Raw genomic sequence first — 2,666 nt, forward strand, 5'->3', positions numbered from 1 at the left:
ATCTAGCTCCTAGGAGACTTCCTAAAGAACGCACAGGGTCAGCACATTGATTCTTTGAGGCAGAAGAAAATAAAATCCTGCCAGGTAGAAGACGGAAGAGAGGCAAATCACTTCTATGTTCCGTAACGTGAGACTGCTATTGGGAATGCATGCTTACATCTCTCAATCTCTCCCAAAATGAAGTGACACTATTGCTAAAACCCATTCAGCCACAGGGCACCACATTCTTTCCTACACACAGCTCCGGAGTTCTGATTCAGCTCTTGATCTCAGCTGACAGCCCTTGCTGCCTTCCTGCCAGTGTGTCTACAGGCTTGGGAACAATCAGCAGGGATGAAACAAAAGGGAGGGAAAGGAAGAAAATAAAAATAAAATGGAATTTCTTTTTTCCAAAATAAAGAATTAAATTCTTTAACTTTTAAACATGCTTGTTTACTTACAGAAAGAGTATTTCAGGCACAAAAGGTTTGAGTATCAGTCACATATCAGGTTAAATTGTAATAGTATCAGGATTGTCCCATGCAGTGCAGTCAGCTATATTTATCCCCTATCAAGAAGTTGTGGTTTTTGTATACATACATATATATAAAGTATGCATCTTTCACACTATGGTCTCCTGGTCCGAGTTGACTCCAGTGGGGTTTATGTAACAACAGTATCTGTCATAAGGGCTGTTCTCCTTGTAAGAGCAGACAATGATGCTGTCTTTAGGAGCAACAAAAATGTTGTCTTCGATGTCTGGGCAAGCAGTATCATCCTTGGTGGGAGAAGAGCTCTTCCTCTCCAAGGCACTGCACACAGAACTGTCTGCCACGAACACATTCCCTGGCATCTCTGGGTAACAGGTCTCCAAGTATCTCAGCATTTCCTCCTGATCCACCTTTCTGATGAGGTTTTTGCACTCTCCCATGGTGGTGGTGGTGGTGCAGATGGACACAGAGTCCTCACCCCGCAGCACCTTCTTGTCCTTCTGGTATGCTTTCTTGGCCAGTTCATCACAACTCCCCTTGCCAGATTCTAGGTCTGAGGGGGTCCTCAGCAGCTCCATGACATCCCGGTCTTTCACTTGCTTGCAGCATGGACACTTGTTCTTCGGCCACTTGGTGCAGCCGTCGGTCTTTCTGGTGAGGGCAATGGCAGCGATGCCCGGCAGGCAGATGGCTGGCCCGATAGCCAGCAGTGGGATGTCACCTAGGGTCTCTCCCTTGATGCCAGACACTGTGAACATGAAGCCAAACACCAAGAAGACGCTGACCAGAGCCACCACCAGCCCTGTCCGGGGGTTGATGTCATCGGGTCTCATTGTCCGTGCCATCCTGCTGCCGTGCCAGGGACCACCGCCCCTCGCCCAGGCAGCCAGCCCCATGGGGCACAGGGTGGCTATTCGCCGGCAAGTAGCCGAAGTTTCCCGGACGGTGAAGTGCGGAGGTGCCCGACGGCCGCCCCCCGCTCGGCTTCCTCCCGGCGGAGCCACTGCGCGGGACGAGGCCAGGGCCACGGCCCGGGCCAGGACTGGAGATGAGAACTGGACTGGGTCGGGGTCCGAGTCTGTGTCCGTCCTGCCTCCTCCCTCCCCCGAGCCGCTCTGAGCCGCGCTCTGCCGACCGCTCCGCTAAGGCGGGAGCGGCCCTCCCACGCGTGACGGCGGACTAGCGTGGGCACAGGGGTGGGGGAACTCGAACCCTGCAAAAGTGGGGGGCGGGGAGGAGACCGGGCGCTTTCTAGCAGCCGGCGGGCGGGGAACAAGCGGACGTCTGCTCTTCCTCCTCCTCGCTCTCGCCCAGCCCCGCCGGAGCCGCGCTGCAGCCGTAAGTATGTGCACTGCCCACGGGTGCCGCGGAGCAGGTGCGGGGCGGGACGGGCGAGGGAGTGCCCCCTACCCACGGACACTGCTGTTTAGTGGCAGTTGCGGCACCCCGGACGCGCTGTCCCATCCAGCATCCTTCGCCAGGGTGCTCCAGCCCGACCTTTTAGAAAGCCGAGACTCCTGCACGGTTTCTCTTCCCCCGGGCCCCCCCCCCCCCGCCTCTCCGACCTCCCCGCACCCCCCCACCCCCCCCCCCGCCCCCCCCCATCGCTTTCCCCCCAACTTTTCCCTCAAAAGTAAACCCTCTCCTGGACAGAGAGCAGTACTACCCCTAACTCATCTTTCCCGAGTTAGTGGAAGTGAAGCAGAAGGCTTTAGGAGATGCTGCGGTGCCGCTGAATTCAATACCGGAGAATGCCGTTAGAGGTAAAGCCTCCCCCAGTGTTATTCTCTCCTTAAGTCCCCGGGAATCTTAACAGTTGGGATACACCTCGTAGGGTTTCCCCTTGGTGCCTGAGGCCTTCCGTAAGTCGTCTGTGATGGTGATGCTCAGTCTCTAATTTTCATGCAGGTGGGAGATGATAATTTAAAGTAAGCCACACCATCTGAATAAGTATAGGCAAAGATCGGAAATGTGTGGGAATGTGGAAAGGCAGGAGGAGCCTTATGAGCAGCAGTGTTTTCAAGCTGGTTCCTTCAACATTTAATTTGCCTGTGATGTAAAGGAGTAAAAGCTTTCACCTGGGGCAGAGATACTGAGAGATATGAAGGACTAATACCAGAAAGTGTCCAAGGGAGGTAAGAAAATAAAAGAGGACGTTCTGAATTAAATTGTGAAACCATGGCTTCTGTAAGTTTT

The 2,666-nt window shown here is 54.0% G+C and overlaps 1 protein-coding gene across 1 annotated transcript; it reads right to left on the bottom strand.

Annotated features, from left to right (window-relative positions):
• Window positions 1–601: 601 nt before the first annotated feature.
• TMEM215 (transmembrane protein 215) lies at window positions 602–1,315 on the bottom strand. The gene has a single exon (XM_010195152.1). The coding sequence runs from the start codon at window positions 1,313–1,315 to the stop codon at window positions 602–604; it is 714 nt and encodes a 237-aa protein (XP_010193454.1).
• Window positions 1,316–2,666: the final 1,351 nt, after the last annotated feature.

This window comes from Colius striatus, chromosome Z, assembly GCF_028858725.1.
Source record: "Colius striatus isolate bColStr4 chromosome Z, bColStr4.1.hap1, whole genome shotgun sequence".
NCBI lineage: Eukaryota > Metazoa > Chordata > Aves > Coliiformes > Coliidae > Colius > Colius striatus.

What these genes read in the sequence shown, in the direction of transcription:
- TMEM215 (XM_010195152.1), bottom strand. Translation starts at nt 1,315, where the DNA reads ATGGCACGGACAATGAGACCCGATGACATCAACCCCCGGACAGGGCTG.